We start from the raw sequence: 24,541 nt of genomic DNA, 5'->3' as shown, positions 1-24,541 counted from the left end.
TCCAGATTGTTCAGATGTATGGAAGGAGAATTGTTCAACTTGGGAAGAAGTCTAGGTTGGAGGATCCCTCAGTACTTAGGAAACGAAGCAAACAACTAATATGACTGCTAGAAACGCCAGAGAAAACAGACATGTTGTGAGGAGAAAAATTATTGGACACAACATTCTTTAGACGTTGATGGCATTTACCCAGCCACAACCACGCAAACACAAGATGTTGATGTAACCAAAGTTAGGAGGACTCTGTCGTGAAAGGGTAATGGACACAGCATGTCAAGGGGAATGAAATCCTTATTCTTCATGGTGGGAAGGCAACGACATCCAGTTAGTTCTATGCAGGGGAAGAACCAATGAATTCAACTGGAAAGTGCTTTTCTAACAAAAAACAAAAAACTTATGAAATCTACTTGATTCTAATTTATATGAGTATCTAGATTTGAATAAAGTAAAGAGTGAACTAAAAAGTGATTTCAAAGGCTGGGGTTGGTGGCTCAGCGGTAAAGCACTTGCCTAGCAAATATGAGGCTCTGGGTTTGATCCTCAGCATCACATAAAAATAAATAAATAAAATAAAGGCATTGTGTCCATCTCCAACTAAAAATATTTTTTAAAGTTATTTTAGTGTAATAGTCCTCTCTAATCTTCACTTTTTTTAAGTTTGTGATCAATTCTTTTAACACCTACTACATGAAAATATACCGATGGGCCCAATCAAGGAAGAGACTGTTGTCCACAAAGTTCCAGTCAGTCCTCTTGAGATCTAAAACTAGAGAAAAACAGACCTTTCAAATACCTGTTGGAATATGGACTTTCATAGTTTTTCCTGTGAAATTTAATGGGAGTGACTATATAATCAGACCCCATTCCTAGTACTGACCACGAAACCCAAATCTGACCAGAATAATTTATTTGCTTGGATTTGTGTGAGAGGATAAAAGCTACTGTCTGGTAGACCCCACATGGATTCTGCTATATTCTGTCTTTGTCATGGACACACACTCTTGGCCAAGGTGTTTACTGGTTAGATAACTAAAAACAATAGCATGTTCTTCCATTCTGTAGGATGTCTACCAGAATAGATGGACCTGGTCCTGCTAATAGCATTAAGTACTTCCAAGAGATACAGGAGGGAGGACCCTAAGATTTTGACTTCTGGTTTTTTTTTTTTTTCAGGTATAGTAAAAGATTTTAAACCTATCTGTATAAATACACATGTGAAAAATTGGGAAAAAATGCAAATATGTTTAATATTTAGAGACATATCATTATACTCCACATAAGTAATAGTATACACAATTTGCTATTGTGTGGCTATTTTATGTAAATTATTTGATAGGGTTTTTTAAAACAGTTTCCCCAGAGATATAATAATCCTGTTAAGAGATTTAACTTGCCTCAAATTACTATCAACAGTTCAACCAGAGAGCCAAATATAATTTTGTTATAATATTCTGTCTATTGGTAGTAGACAAATGTTACAGTTACACAGTCAGGACTTGGACTCTACCTCCTTTGGATGAAAACATAAAATTATGAGCAAATCATTTAGCTACAAAATGACAAGATCTTCCAAGTTTCATAGGTCTTAGCCACTAGTCAGCTCCAATGATGAGCACTGCTATTTATTGAGAATTTATTATGCCCAAGACACTACACAGAGGGTTTTACAATATCTTCTCTAATTTCCACAACCCTGTCAGGGTAAGCATATTAGGCAAAATGGTGGCTGCACTGCGCCAAAAATGCCCTCACTCTAATCCCCAGAACTGAAACCTAGAACCACGTGCCTCCCAGCCAAGACTCTTTCAGTTGCAACAGTAGCTGGCATTTATTGAACACCAACAAAGCAGAAGGCAGGCTCTGGTCTGTGCACTCTAGTGTGACATCTTGTGTAGTCCTTACTGCAACCTATGAAGCAGGAGGTGAGTGCCTTCATTTCTCAGAGGAGGAAATTGAGGCTGAAAGTGGCAAAGGCAGGATTTAAAACTGCTGTTTATCTCCTTGAAGCACATAGTTAACGTGGAAATGCCACATTGAGCAAAGATTCTAAATAACAGCCCTAAATACCAAATGATGCGTTTGCTCTCTCCGTTTTGTTAGTGTGGTTCAGTTTTCCCGAGGAATTTTGTACATACCTGAAATCTTTCTATAAAAAGAAATTGTGCAAATCCCAAGTGACTGTCGTGTCTGTATTTTGTTAGCTGGGCTCATTAACATACCTTTACCTTAAATGACAGTCTCCTTAGGTTAAATTTGTTCAAAGTGGATTGCTGTCACTACTTGGCTCTAGTCAGGGGGAGATGTGTTGCCTTGACCCTCTGGTTCCCTCTGACATCCTCCGTGGAGACACAACCCAAGACGTTTAAAAGGCTGTGCTCCTGTTTTCTGTCACTCTCATACACAGTCTCGATCATATCATACAAACATCACTTATCACGCAAGTTAAACAGATTTAAATTTAAGCAAAATTGAGTGTCACCACGTGCGGGTATGCCAGGTCTGTATAATTCTTTTGAGGTTTTTGGAAACATGAACCAAGCCATTTACGCTTCATAGGAACAGATTATATCATTTGAAATCCTCAATAAAAATGCAGTCTCATATTCTACAGATGGGTGTCATTTAATTATAATATGTATTTAACATGCAAAGGGCTACATTAATTCCACACTGTGGCTGAGATTTTAATTGCACTCAAGTTAGGAAATTCTGAGTTAATGTTCCCCTGGCATCTCTCATTCAGCCTCTTAGAACAGATGTATTGTGATCTGAAGAGGATCTCAATATGTTTTCACATGCTGTACATGTGGAAATGCCTTTGAGATATGAGGGTGGCAGGCATCAGGAAAACAGAGAGTCGATCCCAGAGGGCACACTGCAGCCTGGGGCTCCCTTCCATGGCTCTTCGTTTGGCCAAGTGGCCTCAGCTAAATTCCCACTTGCAGTGGTGCTGCTTCTCATCCCCCAGATCAGATACCACAGAAGGTGGTTGTGGGGCTCCTATTTCTGTTTTGGCTTGGGAGAAGGGAGATACCCATATAAAGTGCTCATAACTTTGAACCACTCAGACATTTTTTTAAAAATGAATTCTTTTGTCATTGTAGAGTCTACATGTATTTAATAAACACCAATTGACCAGCAACCCAACCAGCAGCCTCACTTAAGTACCATTGTGATATAAACTAGAAAACACATTCCCCGGTGGCACACAGGAATTCTGAACTCTTAGGAACTTCTCCATAGATGGGAGACAGCACAGGGCAAAAGGAGTGCCAGCCCACAGGGGTTCTTCTGACAAGTGAGGCCAGGACTGAGAGGAAAGTGACATAGCACTTGACGTGGAGGGCCCCAGAGCCACGGGACAACTGTAGGGCCAAGCGTTTGGGGAAAAGACTGATTTTATATTTAAATTGGTGCAGTGTAATCCATGATATTAAAGTGTCAAAAAGGAAAGAGATGAGAAGTCCCATGACAGGAGAGAGGAAGATTAAATTGGCACAGAGCAAGAAAGGATAGTATTCCTTCATTCTTCCTGTTCAGCCTGCTCTATGCCAAGGCCAGTGTTAGGCTCGGGGACTTCAGGGTGAACCACGGACACATGGCCCTGGCCACTTTGGGGCTTGTCACCTAAGGGGCCATTATCTACATAAGACATGAGTTAAATCAATGTAGAAATTCTTGTTTTATTTTTAACACAGTTACCTAGGAAATACTGAAGGTTGTGGCGTGAAGAAGAAAGGGGTAGTTTATCTTGAGAGGATGAATATTAAGAATGTTAAGTATAGAAATGGGAACTTGTCTTATATATTTTATGAGAATGTTTTTATTATGTATGTATGCCCTTGTGAAATCTTTTTAATTAAAATCTGAAAGACTAATAAGAGGTAATATATGAGAAAGAACTTCAAGTTCTTAGGAAAATAGGCAGCGTATAATTCTTTGGGGAGAAAAATAAATCCCAAACCTTCTTAGAAAAATCAGGAAAAGAACCAGTCATAGAATTCAGACCTCCTGGCTCTTCATCTAGTTCTTTATACCATACCTTTTTATACTAAAAAAAAAAAGAAAAAGGAAAGCCAGTTAAGTTGAAGGGCCAACCATATTTTTCTCTCAGGTTTTTAAACAGTTTTCTATCTGGTAGAGAAAACGACTACCACCAGGAGACTCCAATTTCTGAACCACCTTCTCCAGATCCGCCTTCCTTTTTTTCCTCTACTAAGTTCTCCTTAGACTTTAAAATGATTCCCAGATTACTTCTGCAACTTTAAGAAATGTCTTCCAAATGAAGAACCCACAGAGAAGCTGAGAAGAGGCTGAGAAGAAAACCTCAGTCTTAACTGCAGTTCTTTGTAAGACACAGAGGTCCTAACCTCAGAGAAATGAAGTATCTGAGGCCCAGGCATGACTGTCTTAATTCTGCAGGAGTAGAGAAGGGCTAAGGACCTTGGCAAACGGAGAAAAACTTAATCGTCAGGGTTAATGTTTAAGACTCAACCAGGGAGACATTGATTTCTCTATATTGTCATGGAAAACTAATAGGACTTCAGAGTTGTTGGGTTTTTAAAAATGTTCTTAGCCTATATCTGAATCCTTACATCGGACGGATGGACGGATGGATGGATGGATTTTTATGAAGGTTTGTTTTGCCTGCTGTCTTTGATCTTTATCAAATAAATTAGATAATTTATAAAGAGGCAGATTTTCTTAAGGCAGGATGTTTGCAAGAACTAATGGAAAACAAACCACTTTTAAAGGACTGATTGCTTCCTTAAAAGTGCTCATTTCCATGTGAAATGTATGCCTTCTTGCAGAGTCAGTGTGGAGTACCCCAGGCAGTTGGAAGGAGACAATTCATTAGTGGTTAGTGTACACACTCCATGAAGGACATTAATTCACAAAATGAAAAACTAATCGAGTGTCTAGCTGGCTCTTTATCACCGGTGGCAGTCTGCACTGTCTCTGTCCTTTGTGTTTACTGAGCCGATGGGACTGTGGTCAAGCCTGCTTATCACAGCCTCATCTCAAATGAGTTTGCATCACTTTCAGAGCTTCAGTGGGCATTCCTGCTCTCCTCCTTGAAACCACTATCCAGGGCGCCCCAGGAAAATTTGAGGTTATTGTGTCCATTTTTAAATTTTGTTCCCTTTCTCTTTGATTTCCTAAGGTGTCAAGGTCTAGGTGTGGAACCTTCCTGGCCTTCCATTTGTACCTTATGCAATATATCTATACTTAGCCAGTGATAGAGTTGGGATCCTGATCTGAGAGCTGTTCGTTTTCATTACATCTCCTTTTAGAGTTTACCCTACTTCCCCTTCTCTTCCTCACATGTCGTACTTTCCATTCTCTCAGCGTCCCTCAAGTTTGATGATGAGTCCGTACACTGTTCTCATGATTTCCACGTCCTAAGGTGATGGATACTTTTGCCAATCCTTTATCAGTAGTTCACAGCAAGTTGGATTTCCCCACACAGTCTGTGTGGGGACTCTTGGACCCATCACAGATGAGCACAGAGCTGGCACACGACATGAAGGTGAGCCTTTGGTGCGCTGTCAGGCAAACTAAAGCTCAGAATGACTTGGTAGTCATTTCGTTGTCCTCAGCTGCTGCAGAATGTGGCGGTGCTGGGCACAGAAAGAACGTGGAACAGACCTGCCAATGAGAGAAGTGGAGAGTGTGCCATTAGTAGAAAACCAAACCACTCTCCTGCTTGTTTCTTTCTTCTTTAGGAAGGAAACTATTCTCCAGATAAAAGGACAGGACAAGTCGTGGTATGTAACAATTGTGAGGAGAGTACCAGATGGCACCTGGCTTCTTTAAAGTAGAGCTCAAATAGATCAAAACTGAAGATGTTATGAACATTTACTGAAGTCGAAAAGTTGTGGATTTCGTAAAAGATGACCAAACACCAGATTATCACAAATATTGCTATTTTCAAAACAGTAAAAGAAGAAATTCTAGGAACTACAGATTATGCAGCCTAAAGTTAGACCATGAGCCCTAAAATCATTGTGATTGTTAGTACACAGAAAACAAGGAACCTGGTGTGTTGGTGCATACCTATAATCCCAGTGACCTGGGGGCTGAGGCAGGAAGATTGCAAGGTCGAGGCCAGCCTCAGCAAATTAGCAAGGCCCCATGCAAGTAGCAAGTCTCAGTCTCAAAATAAAAAATGAAAAAAGGGCTGGGGACATGACTCAATGGTTGAATGCCCCTGGGTTCAATCCCTGATACAAAAAAAAAAAAGAGAGAGAGAGAGAGAATGGAATGAATGTCAAGAGCCAATAATAGGGGTTAACCAGAGGGAAAGTATCACAGGAGGCCAAGGACCACAGAAAGAGATTAGTTGAAAAAGACAATATGTATCCTTATGATTAGTGAATATATGTATATATTCATATATATTTTTATCATTGGTGATCAGAGACCAAGACTTGCCACATTCTCAATATTTATGTTTAACAAAAACAGAATGGATTGGCACCAAAACAGACTGGTAGACCAATGGTACAGAATAGAGGACACAGAGACTAACCCACAAAACTACAATTATCTTATATTAGACAAAGGTGCCAAGAACATGCATTGGAGAAAAGATAGCCTCTTCAACAAATGGTGCTTAGAAAACTGGAAATCCATATGCAACAAAATGAAATTAAACCCCGATCTCTCACTATGCACAAAACTTAACTCAAAATGGATCAAGGACCTAGGAATTAGACCAGAGACTATGCTTCTAATAGAAGAAAAAGTAGGCCCTAATCTTCATCATGTGGGATTAGGCCCCCACTTCCTTAATAAGACTAATATAGTGCAAGAATTGAAACCAAGAATCAATAAATGGGATGGATTCAAACTAAAAAGTTTCTTCTCAGCAAAAGAAACAATCTGTGAGGTGAACAGAGAGCCTACATCTTGGTAGCAAATTTTTACCCCTCACACATCAGTTAGAGCACTAATCTCTAGGGTATTTAAAGAACTCAAAAAGCAAAACACCAAAAAAACAAATAATCCAATTAATAAGTGGGCCAAGGACCTGAACAGACGCTTCTCAGAAGATGATATATAATCAATCAACAAATATATGAAAAAATGCTCATCATCTCTAGCAATTAGAGAAATGCAAATCAAAACTACTCTAAGATTTCATCTCACTGCAGTCAGAATGGAAGCTATTAAGAACACAAACAACAATAAATGTTGGTGAGGATGTGAGGCAAAGGGCACACTCATACATTGTTGGTGGGACTGCAAATTGGTGCAGCCAATATGGAAAGCAGTATGGAGATTCCTTGGAAAACTGGGAATGGAACCACTTTGACCCAGCTATCCCTCTCCTCAGTCTATACCCAAAGGACTTAAAACCAGCATACTACAGGGACACAGCCACATCAATGTTTGTAGCAGCACAATTCACAATAGCTAAAACTGTGGAACCAACCTAGATGCCTTTTAGTAGATGAATGGATAAAAAAAAATGTGGCATATATACACAATGGAATATTACTCAGCAATAAAAGAGAATAAAATCATGGCATTTGCAGGTAAATGGATGGCGTTGAAGAAGATAATGCTAAGAGAAGTTAGCCAATCCCACCCCCCCAAATGCTGAATGTTATCTCTTATATAAATAGGCTGACTCATAGTGGGGTAGGGAGGGGGAGTATGGGAAGAATAGACGAACTCAAGATAGGGCAGAGGGGTGAGAGGAGAAGGGAGAGGGCAGGGGGTTATCAAGGATGGTGGAATGTGATGGACATCATTATCCAAAGTACGTGGAAGACACAAATTGGTGTGAACATACTTTATATACAACTAGAGATATGAAAAATTGTGCTTTATATGTATAATAAGAATTGTAATGCATTCTGCTGTCATGTATTTTTTTAAAAATCAGTAAAGAATTTAAAATATTTATATTTAATATTCAAATATATTTTAATCTGTTTTTAAATTAACATTTACATCCTATCAAACCAAATCTACTTAGTCAATCTACCAGAGGAAGATGCAAAAATTTAAGAGTCCAGGCTGAGCTTCCCTAAACGAATAATCCAAAATCTCAAATGATAGGTAACATTTCATGCAGCTTCAGATTTTGGAATATATGGGATTTGGGGTTTTCAGAATAGGGATGTTCAACTAGTAAAGTATATGCAAATATTCTAGAATCCATTAAAGATCCGAAATCTGAAACACTTCTGGTACCAAGTCTTTTGGATAAGAGATATGCAACCAATGTTCAAAGTACACATTCTACACAATGGGCCTGAGAACAAGAACTAAGCTCTTCTTCCTCAAAAAGTGATTCTTGATTAATTTATGCCTTTAACTTAGCTGCAAAAAGACAGATGGGCTAAACTGTGGAGCTCAGAAGCTGTGACACAATGTGTTCATGAACAAGGTGTCTGTTTGGAAGGTACAGTCAGTATTAATCTGAGCTTTCATAGAATGATTGAAAGCAACTCAAAATTGAGTGACCTTACTAAGAAATCTGTTTTGTAAGGTCTATGTCTCTTGGTATTAACATGCAATAATCATATAGGGCACAGTCACAGTGTGACATTTCAGCAAGTGTATACAAAGCCTGTACTGATCAAATTGAGATAACTAGCATTTCCATCTCCTTGTCATTTATTTATATTTGGAGCATCAAGCTCTTCTCTTCCAACTCTTCATAAAATATGCACGAGGTTATTGAGAACTATGGTCACCCCACTGTGCTATAGAACACTAGAATTTATTCCTTCTAAACTGAAAGAGAACATTTAGTACTTGTCTGGCTTATTTCACTTAATATAATGCCCTCCAGTTCTATCCATTTTACAACAAATGACAAAATTTCCTTCTCTATGGCTGAATAATATTCCACTGTGTATATATATGAATATCAATTTTTTTTTAAATCTATTCAACCAATATGGAGGTTGCTCGAAAAACTAGAAACCGATCTTCCACATGATACAGCCATCTTACTTCTGGGTATATATTCAAAGGAAATGAAATCAACATTTTCATGTGCATGTTTATTGCAGCACTATTCACAAAACCAAGATATGGGATTGACCTAGGTGCCAGTTAAGGTTTATTTAGAAAATATTATATATAACATGGCACAATTTTCTGAAAAATTAGAAAGCAAAATTGTTCTGTAAAATATTTTCTGAAGGGAAAGCTCAAATCTGCTTTGAAAGGGAATCTTGGAATGTGTTATCAAAAATCAGCAATTTGTAATCAGTTCTGTAGTAAATACAAAAATAATAAGACACTAGAGATCATATAACTAAATAATAAAGAAAAAGGAGAAAGCTGGTCACTTACTCCTAATAAATATTATTTATATAGATTTTCCTGGAACTTATCCTCAGCCTGTAGGAGTTGTGCTCTAATTTAAATGTTCGACTTTTAATTCTAGTTTGGCTGCCAACTGAAGAGTGGAATGCAGTAGAAACGTGTTTGTTTGTAACCAGATCCTTCCTTTTCAACAGCAATGGTTTGTAAAGACCTTTAGAAAAAGAAAAAACAGCAGCAGCAAAACCCTTTCTTTCAGCAGAATTTTATGGGCAAATTTTAATTAGGTAACAAATAAATATGGAGCATCCCTGATTAAGGTGGGGAAGAGCAAGACTGAGAGAACGGAGGTTAGGGACTCTGAGCACCTTCTGCAAACACTTGCCTTGGGGTTTACCACCTTCCATTAAAGAGTGGTTGTTGGTGACCCCTCATGCCACTCCTCCTCTCCAAATGTTCTCTGAGACTCCAGATGCATAGTTCAGAACTCTCTCCTGGGCGGAAGGTTGTATTCACTCATCAAGGCTCAGTCAAGAACACAGAAACCAGTTAAAATGTTTAACTGGTAAGAGGAAATCAAATACGGGGAATTAGATGCTTTAAAATTGCTGAAAGGGCTTAGAAAACAGTTGGAAGGAAGCAAAAAGCAAGGAAAGTTGCTGCTGGCTTTCAGGAAAATCAGGAAGTGCAAGCCCTGGGTTTCGCCTATCTGCAGTGAGAAAGCAGCTGTTTGCAGGCGCTCTGGGGAAGCTGCAGCAAGCCTCTCATTTGCCAGCTGCCTGCACATCTTTCTGCCACTACAAGTGGAGATGATGCTTTCCTTTTTTTATTTTTTTGCCTTTCACATCTTTGGGGAACACCACCCAGTGGCAGGATCTAAATCCTGCTGGACAAATGTTGGAGAATGTCCTCATGCGGAGGGTACCATGGTGATGGCAGGTAAGGACACAAAGGTAATTCCCACTTCACTTCCTACAGTAGATTTAGTCTAGGGTAATATGAAGGGGAACATATTTCCAAGAAAGCAAATAAAATAACAAGACACCTGTGTAGTAAACAGATAAGCACATTACCCAAGTAATCCTGATTCAGCTATTTTAAGCCTTAATAGAAGGCCTGATTTGTCAGTGTCTTTCTGTGCATATTAAACTAATTTATAACCCAATTTTAGTCTCTTCAGGTAAAAATAACCCAGTTTCTGTCATTTTATGTCAAAAGTGTGTATGTGACCATAATGGCTATTAGGTTAATAATCATCACCCCCTTATCGTACCATGCAGAACCACACCCATGTGTATTCTTTTTCTTCTTTCCTCATCACACCTTTGGTAGAAGAGAAGTGGTCATGATGTAAATGCTGATTCAAAATAAATATAAGCTCAACCTTTCAGGTCCTATGTGAGTGAGATGGACCTGATCTCTCAAACATGTGAAGAGTTTTAAAGCATTGATGAATATTCTTTTGAATTCCTAAAATAACTCCTAACTTCTGTTTGCTAAACAAAGGAAATCTCTACACATCCTTTCTTTGGCAAACTTGACCCTTCCAAGGAATGAGAATGACCTTCAAAATAATGTAAGGAACACCCTTTTTATTTCTTCCAGAGCCACTTCTGAGTGTCATTCCTTTCTGTCCCCAGACTGCCACTAACCTCATGCCTGAGTGAAATGCCATCTCTACTCCTAAGCTGGCAACTCCAGAGAAAGTTGCTCTTCCCTTTCATGGATGAAAAGATAAATTTTAGGCCAGTGTCCCTCAATTCCTATTTTTTCCTGCATGTCTACTGGTTTCAACATTTCTTGACTTCTGTCTGGGTCTCATATTTCTGTAACTCCTTATTTTAAGTTCAAAGTCATGGTTTTACACGGTGTAAATGTCCTAAGTGTGTCTACATATCATTTCCTTTCTGACCATCAGCCATGTGAACAACTAAGCCCACAGCTCTCAGGTTTTTCAGAGAGTTTTTGGTGAGTAAGAAGTGGGTCCCGGAACCTCACTCTTCCAGGTTCCCATTAGGACATTCGCATACTAGCTTAGATTCACTGAGCGCTTACTATGTGCTTAGCGTGTATTTTTAATTAAAAATACAGTGAGATTAAAAATACACGCTAAGCACATAGTAAGCGCTCAGTGAATCTAAGCTGAAAATATTGTCATTTGATTCACAAGCTGAACAATTTTCCCAAGGTTATTCAATTAGTAAGTGGTTGAAGTGGAACATAATCACTGCTTTCTGGGCCATTGTAAAAATAAAGGTAGTCAATCAAAAAAAGAAAAGGTTTTTGTTGTAGATGAAAGAATTCGGTTCATAATTAATATGAGAACACTCACATCCTTTTACGTAGATAAAGTTATTTAGATTTTGAGGCAATATCCTGAAATTATGTAATCAGCTGATAGATACAATGATGATTCTCTATGAGGGATATAAACACAGATTAGGAATATTTTTTCTTTTTAGGGAAGTTGATTCTGGAAGCATCTATGTGAGCTGTTAATTATTCGAGGGATTATATGGCAAAACTTAAATGAATGTGTGAACAGTGTTCATGTGTTACTAATATATAAAGACAGAAATATGGCCGTGTATTACTAACCTTCATAAGGCATTAGTCAATATGTGTATGGTACCAGCACATCAATTTAACCTATACAGGTTAAATATCTTACACAAGAGATTAAAGGGGAAGTATTCATCCGTTATCTTTCCCACATATGGGAGAAGGGGCCATATTTGTCCTCACTGAGGAAAAATTATCTTAGCAAGATTTATACCTGAAGATTCTACACTATATGTCAGTAAGTTGATTCTCTGTGTATTTTCTTTCTTCCAACATTCTTCAAAGGAGCCCTTCCAACTACATAGTCATGGTGATGGTCCATGTGCCTGGTGAAAGGGACAGTTCATTCTTCCAGATAAACCAGTTATCTATACATTGTCTATGTAACAATAGGACTGAGCAGCCAAGAATCTAGGATTCTGTGTCCATGTAGTAAGACGCTATGTGTATCGTACACTTTTTTCAGTTCTTTATATATTTTCTTATTTGACCATCAGAATCCTGTGAGGTAGGTATAGTAATCCTTTTTGGCAAATGAAGAATCTGTTACAAAGAAGCTCATAAAAATAGTATATGAGAAAGTCAGAATTTGAACTTGGGTCTGTCTACCTCTGAAGAGCATTTTCCCATTCACTGTACTTGGTACTTTCTGGTTCCAGAAATATTATATGCTGGAGATCAAAGATAAGAATGAGGTTGTATCTGCTGTCAGTCCAGAAGGTAATGATCATTTCTCAACCCAGGCCCAAATTTATGAGTGATGCAGCTGCCTGAAAAGGAAACCCCTGAAAAAAGGCAACTGGAAAACAATGAAATGTTATCAGTTTCCCAGCCGGGACTCTCAGTTCACTCCTGGTTCTGCCACTGAGGAGTGCTTCCGCATCGTGACATTTCCTTGCTGGCCATCTTGGGAAACATGCTTTATTGCTATGTGACTCCATTATTGTTCAACTTTACCATTCATAAATGAACCTAATGTTTTTCATTTACCCACCGAATAAACCATCCCGTTTGAACATGTAGATAAATGTTTTCTTTCTGCCATTTAATATTTTTGCCTCAAAAATTCTCTTAAAACTACAATCCATGTCACTTATTCAACTAAAGTCTGATTGTGTGTTTAACAGTCTAAGACGATCTCCGACATGGGGTGTTGCAGAGGTATGAAGAGCTCACAAAGCCATGGACAGGGCAGCACTCTTCAGCAGGATAGGAACCGCTCATTAACCTCCCCCACACTCCTTTCCACATCTGTCAGAGCTGCACTGGCCACACCACAGTCCTTTTCAGTAGATGATGAGGTTTCTATCAAGCCTCCGGGAGGATTATTTGGAATAAAGGAAAAAAAGTCAATCTTAATATTTCTCCCTGGGACTAAAAGAGACTGAGGTCTGCCCTGTCAATCACCAGACGTGTAAAGCACATGTTGGGGCTGGTTTGCACTGTATGTAGATAGGACCCTGAAGCTAAATGCTTGGAGGACCTGGGGCTTCCCCAGACCTGTTACCATCAAGCACTATTTCATGAGTGACTGGATGAGATCGTTTCTCTACAGAGCTGTGCAGAGTGCAGTGTGTTCTGTTGGCTCAGAATTGGCCTCTTATCCCATGGTAGCCTAAGGGAACAACTATCCGTCTATAACTTGGCTCTTATTCCTGTTTTGCTTTTCAGAATGGGCCTTACATGATTTGCCTTTGTTCTTTCTATGTAGCTCATATTTGGAATAATTTTTTCTGTTTAAGATGCTCATACCCTTTTTGGAGCTTCAGTTTATTACCCTGAAATGGAATTCTGTTCTAGGCTAGTGAACTATTTGGAAGACCTTAGGTTAAAAGTACTGTGAGGTATAATTTGTAAAATGGGAAGAAAAACAGTTTGATTTGTCCTTAAATGTTAAATTCAGCAAAGATTATTGGCAGTCTGCTGAGTGTAAGCAGGAGCTGTATAGTATGAGAGAGGCCGGGAAGAACAAGTTATATATGTTGCCATGAGTCTTACAGCCTGTGAGAGATACTGTAGGTGGAAAAAAAGTACAAAGTGTAATGTTCCAAGTCGACTGAAGAGAGGCCGAGCATTACTAGAGGTCCAAGGGTGGCCCTTGGCTCTGCAGCAGGCACGGCACCAAGTATCCCATTCCCACTTTTGTGCACACAATAAGTTGTGTGTATTGGGAAACTGAGGCTTAGAATTGTTAAGGACTTTGTTCTAGAGGTAATAAAAAGTGAATACATTATATTTTCTGGGAAGTAGCAGGAAAGGAGTATGGCTTCCTAGAGATGAAAATTACTCCTAAGTGGTATCCTTAAAATCAATGCAACTTTGTATAAGAGCCTGGTATTTGGTCTTTTTGGAGGGAAGGTGGGGGACAGGCATATCCTTTCTTCCCCAAAGGGTAATATGTGACAGTTCAGAGGAGGCAAGCTGTGGAATGCTTAGAAGCCATATTGCCCATAGTCTTATAACCAGTAGCAATGAGAGATGTAATACATGGTCATTTAAATAACAGTACCACAGAAGAGAAAGTTGATCTCTACCTCCTATACCCATGTATGAAGTGTTCCCTTCATACTTAGGTTGCACCTATTTTTAGCATAAATATATTATTAGTAAAGCAACTAATCTGTAGGAAAGCAAATAGAAATAATATACCTTCCCCTGGTCTTCCAGTTCTCAAAACTTATTTATTTTTTTCCCTTCCTGGTAATGAATTTTCCTACTCTTTCCCACTCTCCTTTTTAAAAAGTACCTTCCATTTGCCCCTCTTCCTTATCAGAGGGGACAAAGAAGAGCTCCCCTCCCGGCAGTGCCAAGGCTGGTAGTTGTTGCTGCACAGTTCTTTGATGCATAAGAAATCAGAGGTTGGGAGTTGTGTCTCACATAGTAGGCTCTCTCTGCAGAAACAGTCATATACTTGTGTATGTGTGTATAGAGTGTAATCTGAGTGATGGGTAATGTTTCCCCATCCTTTAGAAATCAGAATCCTTGTTAAGAACCTGCATGTTGGTTTTCAAAATCAGTTAACATTGCTGGTTCAGTAGTTATTCTTTGGCGATGGAAGAACCACTGCTTCTGAAATAGGAAGTAAAATGAAGAGACTTCACAAACTTATTTCTTAGATCCCATCCTCATGTAGAAACAAACAAAAACCTCAAAACTAGATTACAGATGGTTTGGAAGGTAAGAAAGAGCAATTAAACAAATGAATTGATAATAGTAACAGAAGCTGAGATCTGTTGGGAGCATTGGAAAATATGTCTGGGGAAAGAGTTAGGAAGAAAATTTAGCTTAGAGTAATTAAAGAGGAAAGGACATCTCTATCCTAACTCAAATTAGATGTTAATAAGATGGGAGATACTTCAGTGAAGACCACCTGTCCTTTCCAGAAGTCAGTAGGTGGCTTCACATATAGGTAAAAAATTTATTTAAAAAGCATTTATTAAGTTCCTACAGTGTACCAGAGTGGGAGAAGATGCCTGTTGTACCTTTGCAAATAATTCAAGCGAATGAATAAAAAGTAAAACTAGTGGTATAAAGAAATGAGGAAGACTAAGGGTAGAGTTAGGTGGCACTAAAGTTGCAGCTTGGAGCTGTGGTATTATAATGTCTGACACTTTCACACCCTCCCTCAGTGCTGAGCTTGCTAGTCACATATCCTGTAGACATTTAGGGAGAGAAAAGAAGCTAGGTGGAGGGACTGCTGTCACTGACCCCAATGACTCTGTGAGTCCTGTGGATTCTTAATGTCACAGACCTCATCATATTCCTATTTTTACTTTTTTAAAACAAGGTGCTTAGCCTGGTAACAACATCAAAGGATCTCAAAATCCTTTACAAGACCTAATAACACATTGCCATAGGAGCTAAGAAGATGCTGTTGCCACAGTTTTCTAAACAGGAATATGGAAGATTGGAAATTAAATAATTTCATCCCAGGTTAGAGCAAAGATCATTATGTTGGAGTCTATTGCCTCTGTACGAATAGAGGATTTAGAAATAATTATTGCACCCAAATTTGATCTAAAATGTTTCCAGCAAGAAAGTCTCATGAGATCATTCTTCACTGTCTTTTTCTATCTTCCAAAAAGTTTGAATTCACAGGGTTAACCTTTCTTTTTCTGCCATAATAACTATCTTTCCCTTTTCAATTTATCACTCTCGTGACAGCTGATAGCAGGCTAAGCTAATATTGTAACAGTTTTAGAGAATATTGCAGATGCACAAGGACATCCTCATATGAATCAATTAAAGAAGTCACAGTAAGTTGCCATTGAAAGTGTAGCAGCTGCATCCTTGAAAACAGATGCTCTTCTGGGTCTGAATGAGTCCAATTTTGACTAATTTTAAGGCCTACACAGATTTCAGTCCGGTTAATATTAGGATATGGAACCACTTGAGACATCTTAATGTCCTCAACTGATTGCTTCTCCACGACAGTTAATATGTTGGTTTTCCTTGAGAGATGCTGGTTCTTTGACATGCCAAGGATTTTGTCAATAGAGAAGAGAGACTCCGAGTCTTGATGCAGCAAGGTGGACTGAGTCTCTGAAATTAAAGAGTCTTCAAAGGGCAACCCCAACAATAGGAAAAGTGCTCAGGCTGCAGGGATTAAGCAGAAAAAAATTGCATGCAGTAAGCATCCTGAATATCCCAGGAAATCAGCTGTAAGAAATCATCCTCACTCTCTCCCTAGATCAAACCCAGAAAAAACTAAGAAGAAAGTTACAGTTGTAAACGGCAAACTGTTCCTTCTTTTTTTTCCTGATCTTTATCAATATGTTATGTGAATATTTCATCATATTACACTGGTCAATTAAAATCATTAGTTCAGTTTAGTTAACAAGGAGTGGATTGAGCCCCCAAAGTGCCTCAGAGTTATTCTGCTGGCTTTGAAAATGGAATGTATATTTCCACACCCTGAAAAAGTTAATGATCAAGAAGGGAGACATGCTGATAAGCAGATAATGTTAATGAATGTGACAACTTTCGTGCTAGAATTGTGTCAGCTGAAAACACTTGGAAGCCCCACTGACCTTATCCTGGAAAGAGTGAATAGTTTTAAAAGAGCCTGCAAATGTATAAGATTATGAAACAGCATGAAATAATTGGGAAATTTGCTTTAAAAGGGTGATAGGTCAGAGAGCCAGTGTTAGGGAAGGGATAAGTCAGAAAAGAGACTAGTGGAAAATGTAGTGCTGTAAGGTTGGGCAGAAATAGGAAAGCCTTGATAAGGAGCTTGGACTTGATCACTTGAGAGTGGAAGACACTGATACAGTTTACACAAGGAATTAACATAGTCAAATTTGTGTTTTGGATAACACATATTTTGGATAACTCATTTAATTACATTCAAAGAGGCAAAGACACCAGTTGGGAGATGATTCCAATTGTCCATGGAAAAGATAAGGTCTAAACCAACAGAGTGGTAGTAGTATAGAAAAGAGATAACATATATTAAGAAAAGGTTTAGATGATGTTTAATGTTTAGCAAATAAAATTAACCTTTGCTGGAAATGAGTCAAAGATCCTACTCACATTTAAATTCAGCTTAAATTCCTAAACTGATATATCACTGTTAGAAGGGGAATTCAGGATAAAGAACAGATGCCAAAGAAAGATGATGAGTTTAGCTTTGAACGCATTGCATTCGAGATGCCTAAGGGGGGATGCACAGGTACAGAAATTTTGCAAACAGAGACTTAGGAGTCATCCTGTCATAGATAATAGTGCAAATGATGAAAATTGATGAGATCACCCAGAGCATAATGGGAAATAAGGAGGACCCATATAGGGGGAAATTCCCCCGAAACACCAGTAGTTATGGGCAAATGAAAGGGAAGGTCATTCAGTGAAGGAGACTATAAAGAAAATGTCAGAGAAGTTAAAGAACAGCCAAATAAGTCAAAATAAGACATAGTTTCAAGAAGTAAATGGCCAGTGATGTCACATGTAGCAGAGAGCTTTTAAGAGACTAGGACTGGAAAAACACCTCGTTTTGCAATTAGAACATCCTTGATTATTGTGGTAGTCAGCTTTTCATTAACATGACCAAAATGCCTGACATAACAACTTAAAGGTGGAACATTTAATTTTGGCTCACACTTTCACAGGATTCGGTTCATGGTCAGCCAGCTCCCTTGCTTTAAGATGAGGCCAGATATCATGAAGGAAGGGAGCAGCAGAGGGAAGCTGCTCAGCTCATGGCAGCCAGGAAGCAGAGACAGAAAGAGAGAGGAAGGGGCCAGGGACAAGGTATAGTCCCCAGAGACAAGCCCCCAGTGACCTACTTCCTGCAGCTGTGCCCTACCCGCCTATAGTTTCCACCACTTCCCGGCAGTCCGTTAAGCTATCAGTGGATTAATCCACCGATGAAGTCAGAGCCCTTATGATCTAATCACTTCTAATCACTTCCCCCAAACCACCTCTAGACATTGGGGCATTTGGGAACCAAGCCACGTAAGCTTTGGGGGGGCATTTCAGATCCAAACCCTAACAAGCACTATCAGTAGTATTTTTTTTTTTTTTAAGAAAGAGGTAGAGATCAAAATTAGATAATGTGGCACACGGAGGAGCTGTTAATAGAAAGGCGAACTGTGGAGAAAGCAAGTACTGACAGTTCTTTTGAAGCCTTAATATGAGTCTGAGGTTCTCATGAGAGAAGTAGTAGGGGAGGGTCTGAGGAGAACAGCCTGAGTGTAGAAAGATCAGTGAGAAAGGGAGATGCAGCCAAGCAATGGTGAGAGGACTGGCAAGTGATGTGGAAACCCTTTGTCGAGATTGAAATCCAAAACATCTTATTGGCAAAACTCTGTACTTTGGTTTTCCTGTCAGAAGTTAGTTGTAGAACTGACCCAGGGTTAAATGGAGTTTTAGGGCATTTATGTGAAAGGAGAGGATTCAGGGGAGTTGGTAAAAGAGCAGTACACAGGATCAGCCAAGCTCTCCATGATGAGGACCCACAGAGGGACCTCATCTACCAGGAGAAAATGGGGGGATTACAGAGTTTAAGTGGAACAGCAGAGATAGTGGAAAGAAGGTATGAGAGAGCTGGAAAAGGAGAAGGTTTTCATCTCAGAATATGATCCTAGTGCTAAAAATTTCAGAGGCAAAAACAAGATTTCACTTGGCAGCAAATTACTGTTTTGCTTCTTTTTGAAGTTGCAGTAGTTTTAAGAGGTGTTTGTTTTCCTAATAGAACAAGAAATCTGAAAGCGAGCAGTTGACTAGGCTTGGCCAATGGTCCAGCAATAAGACCTGCACCTTTCTGATTCTCGGTCTTTCCCTCTCAGTCAGAAAAATGAAAAGCAGGAGAGAAAGGAGTAGCACCAGCCTCAGTTCTCTCCTTTTATCAAAAAAAACAAAAACCTTCCTAGCCAGGTGCCATGGCATAGGCTTGTAATCCCAGTACTCAGGAGGCAGAGGCAGTAGAATCACAAGTTCAAGGCCAGCCTGAGCAACTTAATGAGACCCAGTCTCAAAACTTAAAAAATTATTTTTAAAAGGCTGGAAATGTATTAGAGCACTCAAGTGGTGATAGTGGTAGGGGGGTTAATCCCCAGCCCCAAGGATGGGGGAGCCTCTTTCTAGAAGTTACAGAAAACTCTACTTAGATCACTAGCTAGAAGTGACCACATGTCACAGTCTAGCTATTATCTAAGTAGAGTTTTCTGTAACTTCTAGAAACAGGGATGACAATGGGAATAGTACACTTGCCAGAGGCTAAAGTAGAGTGAGCAAGAGAGAAGGGAATTGGAAATGCCCTGTTGTTTCCCCCCAAAAGAAATGTCTGCTTCAGAGACCAAGGTTCCGCCTCCTCGTATAAACCAATCAGTTTAGTACAGGAAGCCATAGTACCTTGCCATGAACAACTAGCTTGCTTGCATTCAGTGATTGTAAAAAGACTAATGATATGAATGATCTGATGTCACCCATCCCAATATTAGAAAAGTTACTCTATGTGCATGTCTTTTAAAAAATCATGTGCTAATATATTCATAACTTAATATATGTGGACTATGCTGATGTGAAGATCAATCCCTGAGATAAATATGGAATCATGTGGCCGCTAAAGGATATGTGCAATTATGTGTGTGTGTGTGTGTGGTGTATATCCACTAATCTCATTTTTTGACTGTAATCTCCCAGATTCTGTCAGCATTGCCTTTTTGTAGCTTTCCATTTGACATTTAAGAACTATTTTGTGTTGTCTTTATTTGCCATGCTCAGCATTTCTTTGCTCAATATATTCCTTCTCATTAAGAACCCTTAGTAAATTTCAGTAGGCCCTCAGGAATTCATAAACCAGCTTTTCAGTAGAGCTCTGGGCATAATTTTTTGTGTTGCTTTAATAAAATGTTTTATTTTTGCTGCAGATTACAGTCAAATGAAATGTAGTGCCTCTATTCAAAACTGCTCTTACCTTGCTCATTGCAAATCAGTTAATTACCTTGGCAGCTAAACATGCTGTTGACTTACTCCACTTGGATTTTTCTTATATTTGTAGTTTGGCAGTAGTCAATTGCCACATGATGAAATTACATCTTTCTGTTGTAGGAAAGGGAAATGTTTTAGTTTCTACTTAGGTTTTGTTCAGGATATCTTTGATAGAGTCTGATCAATTAGTATAGCTTTGGACCTCAGTCCACAAGTGAAACTGCAGGGTCTGATTTCTGCCTCTTCTTACTGATACTTAGGTGTGACACTAACTTGGGTACGTGCCCCAGTTAGTGTCACACCTTAGTGTCACATGACAGAGGAATCCAGGGTTTGAAAGGCTGTCACATGCCTTGAAATATTACAACAATGTTATTTACAGTTGCTTTTGTCTTGCCTGCCACATGAAACATCATGAAGGCAGTGATCCTGCCTTATAATCAGACGTGAACAATGTTGACCTAAGAGAGGGGGGATGCAGTGTCTTTCCTATCCAGTTTCTGCCGCAGTCTGGCTGGGCACAAATCACGAGCCACTGAAGCAGGAACAAACTTTATTTTTAAACTGCAGGAAAACACTTCACACAGCTCCCGGGGAATCCTCCCCAACGCGCCAGGAGGCTTGTCCAGGAACCCCCAGCCGGAACTATCTCTCCCGGAAATCCCTCCTCCTGCACTTCCCCAACCAATGGGAACTCTCGGGGAATCCCCGGAAATCCCCACGAGAACTCCAAAATAGTGCCAGAACTCAAAAGTTGCGGCAGAGGCGGACAGGCAGAGGCGCCTGTCAATCAATACTGTTGGCAAAATGCCAGGGGCCATACAGACTCAGCCGTGGCTCTCAGCAAGTTTCCAGCAGGTAGAGTTAGTGAATATCTAGGATGAAACCAAGCCTGGGAATAATTCAAAATCTACATTGCTACATTCCTTCTTCCCTGCAGGTCAGCTCCCTTGAACGATGTTCACTTTTTTGTGTTTACCATATTATTTCGATTTATTTAGATTTAGAGTCTGGCTCCATGGGAGATAATTTAGCTTTATAAGTTATACATCTGGATTATCTATCCAGGCCCTTGTATGGACCTGGCCCAGTCTAGGAATAGAGACAGCACTGAAGGGCCATGACAGTGCTCACTGTGATAGCCAGAGGGTGGCTCCATTCCCTGTGAGGTGAAGCTACTGTCCAATTAGTCAGTGATGGCTCACCAGATCCCATGTGTCCTTGGTCCAGGGAGCCCTTCTTCCAAAGGACTTCACATCATCTGATAGAGAAGATTTTCAGAGAGAAAATCAAAAAATGCTGATAAATGGGAATTGAACTTCAAGACAGATGGAATTATTTTGTAAGGAATTCGTAGCTAAAATTCATTTTAATATAATCTGGAGAAATAACAGGATAGAGAATGATAATTGCTTATTTTTCTGAATTATATTAATATTGACTAAGTTTTATATGCTATTTCATATTTCACCTATATTAATCCATTTAACCCCATAACATAGGTACTATTTTCCCCATTTTACAAAAGAAACTAAGGCAGAGAGAACGTAAGTAATTATGTTTTAGTTATATAAAGAAAGTAGTAGAGACAGGATTCAAAACCAACCTTTGAAGCTCCAGAGAAGCAAGAGAAATTTGGAAAGGATAATTTGAATAATTGCCAAATTATTGTTGGTGATCTTTGAGAAATTGTGAGAAGCTGGAAATACAATTGAACTTTGAAAATAAACAAATATAGTTCACACTTCTGGATTTATGTTCCTGAAGAAAATGTTCAAATGTGGTTAAATATTTTCATAAATTATTGTTGAAAGATCTAGAAGGTAGCTCTACCAGTGTTTCCAAAAAGATCTTTTGAAGACCTTAGTTGGCCATAAGCTATATGAGTTTCTCTTCCCAGATTTTAGGCATCAGTACAAGTGGCAAGGCATCTCAGAAAAGGGAATTGATAATTCTGTCTAGGCAGGTCATGCCCCTCTGTGGAATTTATCGTGCTTGATCCTGAGTCCCACATTTCAAGGGAGATATAGATCAACTAGAAAGTTTTTGTCAGTAAAATTTGAGAATTATAATGTGATTCAGTCATTTGAAGAATGACTGAAAAACTGAGGACATTTAACCTAGATTAGGGAAGACTTCAAGAAGTCAAAAGAGAGATCTTCAATACTTGAAGCACTGACATGGATTGTAAAAAGATGGAATCAGAGCCAAAGATGAAAAATTAATGAGGACAGATTTTGGTTCGTTGTTAGATAATCAGATATTTCAGAGGCGGAATAGGCTACCACAGAAGGTACTGAGTTTTCTTGCATAAACATTTGTGTGAGCCTGCAGCCAGAAGCTGGTCAGCCACTTGAAGAGGTACAGAAGATACAGTACAATCCATGGGTCCATCCACACAACCAGTAAGGCCACTTCCAACTCTGAGATCCTGTTTCTATTATTCTAGGAACTGATAGGAGGCAGTGGCTTCTGTATTTAATAGTTTCTGTGTTTAACCAAGTACAGAAATAGTCTAGTATATCTTGGGCTTCTGTGCTCTCAACACTAACAGTAGCCAAATTAGTAAAAACAAGAAAATGAACAACAAAATAATATGTATTCCAGAAACATCTGTAGACATCTAATGAGATGATTAATGTTTTGTCCTCACCCCTTCTTCCAGTGCTTTCTCCTGCTCAAGAGAGTCACGTGAACATGGACCTTCCCCCAGTGTCCGAGCAGATCATGCAGACTCTAAGTGAACTCGCCAAGTCCTTCCAGGATATGGCTGACCGCTGCTTGCTAGTCTTGCATCTGGAAGTGAGGTATGGCCAGCCAAACGTAGGACTTTGCTGTGGCAGTACATTATTATTTATAAATCACTTGTGTGTTACTGGTGGAGTATCACCATAATTTGTGGTTCTTATGTTGATGTTGTCCCTTTTTTCATGATGAATATGATTTTTAGTGTTATTCAGTCACTTTGAAGTTAACTGACCACATGCTGTATTGTACGATGATCCAGCGTCGGCATGGCCCATATAGTCAGAAATCTGACATTTGCCAACTGGGTAGGTGATCTCATGTCAGCTAGTTAACTTTACAAACCCTCAGTTTTCTCTTCCTAAAACTGGAAATGGTAATTCCTAATCTAGAGAGATTTTCTGAGCAAAATAATACATACTGAGCAGAATGCCTGCTACACAGGAAGTGCTCCAAATATGGTAGCTTTGCATTTAGGGTGACTTTATTATCATTGATATTTTTACTGAAGGGGAGAATCATGAAGGAAGTTACAGATGCAGGAACTATGATCTACTTCTTCAAGGTACTTAAAATCCAAATGCAGAGATTAAGTTAAATAATAATTGAAGAATATTATTTCGAATATGGTATATTCTTGTCCCTGTTCTTCCCCCTGAAGTGAGGAATACTCTGATTGACTTTGGCAGCCTCTATTATTATGCATATAGAAGTGGGAGGAAGGAGGACTAAGAAGTCTTCAGTTGTCTTTTATTTGTTGAACAGGTATTTATTGAGTGCTTTCTTTGTGCCAAGCAGTGTTCTAAAAACTGGTTACAGCAATGGATAAAACTCAAGGTTCCTTCTCATAGAACTACATTCTAACAGGGGAAACAGTCAAGACTAGATTAAAAAGACAATTTCAAATAAGTGCTACTATAGTCATAAAATAACATAATGGGATCAATCAGTACTATTCAACAAAAAGATGATATGAACTGAGATGTGAGCTACATAGATAATTTTAAATTTTCTAATGAAGTTGAGCATCCTCAATCCAGAAATTCAGAATGCGAAATTCTCCTTTGATTTTGGAACATTTCAAATCCTGGATTTTCAGATTAGCAGTGCTCAACTGGTAAAGTCTATGCAAATGTTCCAAAACCCAAAAATCTTTTGGTCCCAAGCATTTCAGATAAGAAATACTCAACGTATAGTCACATTTGAAATAATAGATGGAAATAGGTAAAATGAATTATAATCATATATTTAATTTAACCCATTATATCCAATGTATTTTGACATGTAATTAACATAAAATGATTAATAAGATATTGTGCATTTTTTGTACTAAGGCTTTGGAATCTGCATACTTTGCATTTATAGCATATTACAATTTTAGTCACATTTCAGGTGCTCAGTAGTCACATGTGGCCAGAGCAGACTGGATGTTGCAAAATTACAAGGTTGACTAGAAAGGGAATTTTTTTCTTTAGATTAAGTAGTGAGAGGAAATATGACAAAGTGACAAGAAAAA

At 38.9% G+C, this 24,541-nt stretch overlaps 1 protein-coding gene across 1 annotated transcript in view; it reads left to right on the top strand.

Moving 5' to 3' along the window:
- Nucleotides 1-24,541, top strand: part of Exoc4 (exocyst complex component 4) — a 765,522-nt gene that overhangs the window by 675,779 nt on the left and 65,202 nt on the right. The window contains exon 15 of the mRNA XM_027950110.2: nt 22,946-23,087. Coding sequence (XP_027805911.2) covers nt 22,946-23,087 — 142 coding nt within the window. The remainder of the gene's footprint in view (nt 1-22,945; nt 23,088-24,541) is intronic.

Source organism: Marmota flaviventris, chromosome 1, assembly GCF_047511675.1.
Source record: "Marmota flaviventris isolate mMarFla1 chromosome 1, mMarFla1.hap1, whole genome shotgun sequence".
NCBI classification, from domain to species: Eukaryota; Metazoa; Chordata; class Mammalia; order Rodentia; family Sciuridae; genus Marmota; species Marmota flaviventris.
This window is presented reverse-complemented; position numbering and strand designations above follow the sequence as displayed.